Raw genomic sequence first — 2776 nt, forward strand, 5'->3', positions numbered from 1 at the left:
TAAATTTTTCCCAGGGATCTTAAGAAGTTTTGTTTTCTTGAATTATTTCAATTCAAAATTATTTTTAAAAACTTCGAAAGTTCTTTCGACATCTTTAAAACCTTACATTTTGTAGAAAATTTATATTTTCGGGATGAAAATTCCACTTTTTTGTAAAAAATTTAGCCTTATGACTCAAAAATTAAACAATTTGGTAGAAAATTAACTTTTTTATTCAAAAATCATATTTTTGATTGAAAATGCAGCTACTTTGGTAGAAAATTAAACTACTTGGTTAAACATTTTGCAATTTAGAAAAAGGTTGACTCTTTATTTTATAATTTAACTATTTTGTTGAAAATTAATTTTTTTTGTTAAAAAATAAATTTTCAAAGAATTTTGAAAATTTTTGTTTAAAAGATAATTTTTTAAATAGAACATAATTTATAGTTTTTCAAGGAACCTTAAAAAATGTTTTTGATTTTTTGTAATCTTTCAAAATTCTTAAATTTTCCTAAAATCTAGAAAATAAATTTTGCATAGATTTTTAAACCTTCTGAATATCTTTTAACATAATGGTTTTTTTCCTAACATTAATCAAAAATTCTGCATAATTAAAAAATATGCCTTTAAATCTTCCGGGTACTTTTTTGACAATTTTCAAAGTCTTTTGAAATATTCTTTTAAAATTGAGTTTAAAAATAAGAAATCATAAAAAATAAGAAATCAGAAATCTGAAGACAATTTGTTATTCTCTCGAACTTTAATTGTGATATATTCCCGTCTCGAATTTGAATTTAATTTTTTTTTTTTGATTAAAGAAATTTTTTTGACAGCATGACTTCAGTTACATACATTATACAAAAAGAATCAACATTTGAATATGTAAACAAATCCACCTTTCGCGAATGTCCGGAACTACAGATAAAATTAAATACGTCGGTAAGTCTCGCAACTGAATGTCCGATCATCGTCGATAATTGAGCCAAGAAGAAAATGCGAAAAGTAATAGAGGAAAATAAAAAAAAGGTTTCAAACTTAGCTGAGTGAGATAAGATGAAATAAAAATAACTATTAAGTAATACGACCAAGGATCAATGATCAAACCACATGCTGGAAGGATTCTCAAAGCCGCTTCAAAAACGGGTCTATATAAAAATAAGAAAAAGAAAAAAGAACCAAGTTAAATTTTGAAATCTAAATTTTAAAGGAGTGGGACAATTCGTTCAAAGAAAAGGTTGTTTAAAAACAAAAACATCGTTCCCTTTTCTGCATTGCTTTGAATCACGTGAAAATCTTTATTATGCAAACAGAATTATTTGGCTACACGAATTTGGGAAACTATGCTACAGTAGGCCCCAAGTTAGTACATTTTAAAAATAAATTATATTTAATAAAATACATTATTTATTTCCTTTTAATATTTTTAAGAAACAATCTCGCGAAACGGTTCATAGATCTGTTTTGATTTCCGAAAAGGTCATTGCTTCTGGTAGCAAAATTAGAACCGAAAGCACATTCATTCATGCATGATTGAAAAATATCACATCTTGACTTCCAAATCAAACAATTTTAATGGTGTATAGTACATTAATTGTTAAAAGATTTAATACGAAAGTCATGTCGTTTGTTATAATGCTAATCAATTCACAGAAAAAACAGAAGATAAACTTTACATCGATTGAACTTTACAGGATAAACTTTAACCAAATATCGGTTAAACTTTCTTTTGTTTTTCCATGACAACACATGAATTTTGAAAAACGCGAATTTGTCTGAATAAAACTTTATCCCTCTAAAAAATGTCCTGCAACAAATTTTATCATTACTTTATTATGTGTTCTTATCTCTCAATTCCTTTTTATATCCCAATAAAATTTCTTCCAATCGTATTAAATACTGTGCCAAATATATTGTAGTTAAAGTTTTAAGAAACAAACTTTTTTTTGCATATTCCAATAAGTTCAAAGGACCTACTCTTGCATAATTTCCCTGATGTGAAGCTTCTCGAAAAAATGTGTATAATGGTTGCCGTAAAAAAAAAACTCTTTTTGAGACAAACTCCATAACCCATAGGTTTATGTGTGTCAAAAATGATACTTTTGACAGAAGATGACATTTCTCTGAGTGATTTTGGATGAAACTGAATGAAACTTACATCCTGGTGATGAGCCCTTCTTGACGGTGATTCTGTAGGGTTGGTAAGAGGGGCCCGGTTCCAGTTTGCCATACATAGTGCGATCCATGATGCGTATCAGGTTCTAGATTTTTATTTCCGTTTCAAGAACATGCGAATGGTGTCCCATAAATACATCAACTAGCACGCACGAATGATCTAACAAACTAACTCAAACATCAGTAATTCTGCACACAATCCCGCAAATGTTGCAACGCACATTCGCGAGATCAGATCGTGTTTCGACGTATAACTTTAATTAACGAGAGACTCGGTACAAGTTTCATTTAACATTCTGGAATTTATCATCAGTTCAACTAGTACACTTCCTTCGAAACTTAATCTATATTCGAAGATTAAATAACTGTCTAAGAATTTTTTGTAGTTTATAAATTTCATGGACAACTGAAAGGGAACTTCATAGGGTGCCTACTCAGTAAACCCCTGAGATATTATTTATCTGAAGTTGGATAAAAACGCTGCAAACAATTGAAAACTACAATTATCCTACGATGGATAACACAGGCCGACAAAATTTGACAAAGGTCCGGAACCAGAGACCAGACCTAGTATACCCGAAGGTTTTTGCTGCGCTGAATCCAAATCCGACCTCAGAAAAAT

The 2776-nt window shown here is 29.4% G+C and overlaps 1 protein-coding gene across 3 annotated transcripts in view; it reads right to left on the reverse strand.

The window, feature by feature from the left end:
• The window catches only part of LOC117181521 (paxillin), a 99880-nt gene that overhangs the window by 80195 nt on the left and 16909 nt on the right, over positions 1-2776 (reverse strand). For 2 of the 3 annotated variants that reach the window (XM_033374294.1, XM_033374292.1), the window contains exon 1: positions 2138-2240. The exons of the other annotated variant lie outside the window; for it this stretch is intronic. In XM_033374294.1, the coding sequence (XP_033230185.1) occupies positions 2138-2225 (88 nt within the window). In that variant the 5' untranslated portion in view covers positions 2226-2240. Of the gene's footprint in view, positions 1-2137; positions 2241-2776 lie in introns of those variants that run through there. 3 annotated transcript variants of the gene reach the window in all.

Source organism: Belonocnema kinseyi, chromosome 10, assembly GCF_010883055.1.
Source record: "Belonocnema kinseyi isolate 2016_QV_RU_SX_M_011 chromosome 10, B_treatae_v1, whole genome shotgun sequence".
NCBI lineage: Eukaryota > Metazoa > Arthropoda > Insecta > Hymenoptera > Cynipidae > Belonocnema > Belonocnema kinseyi.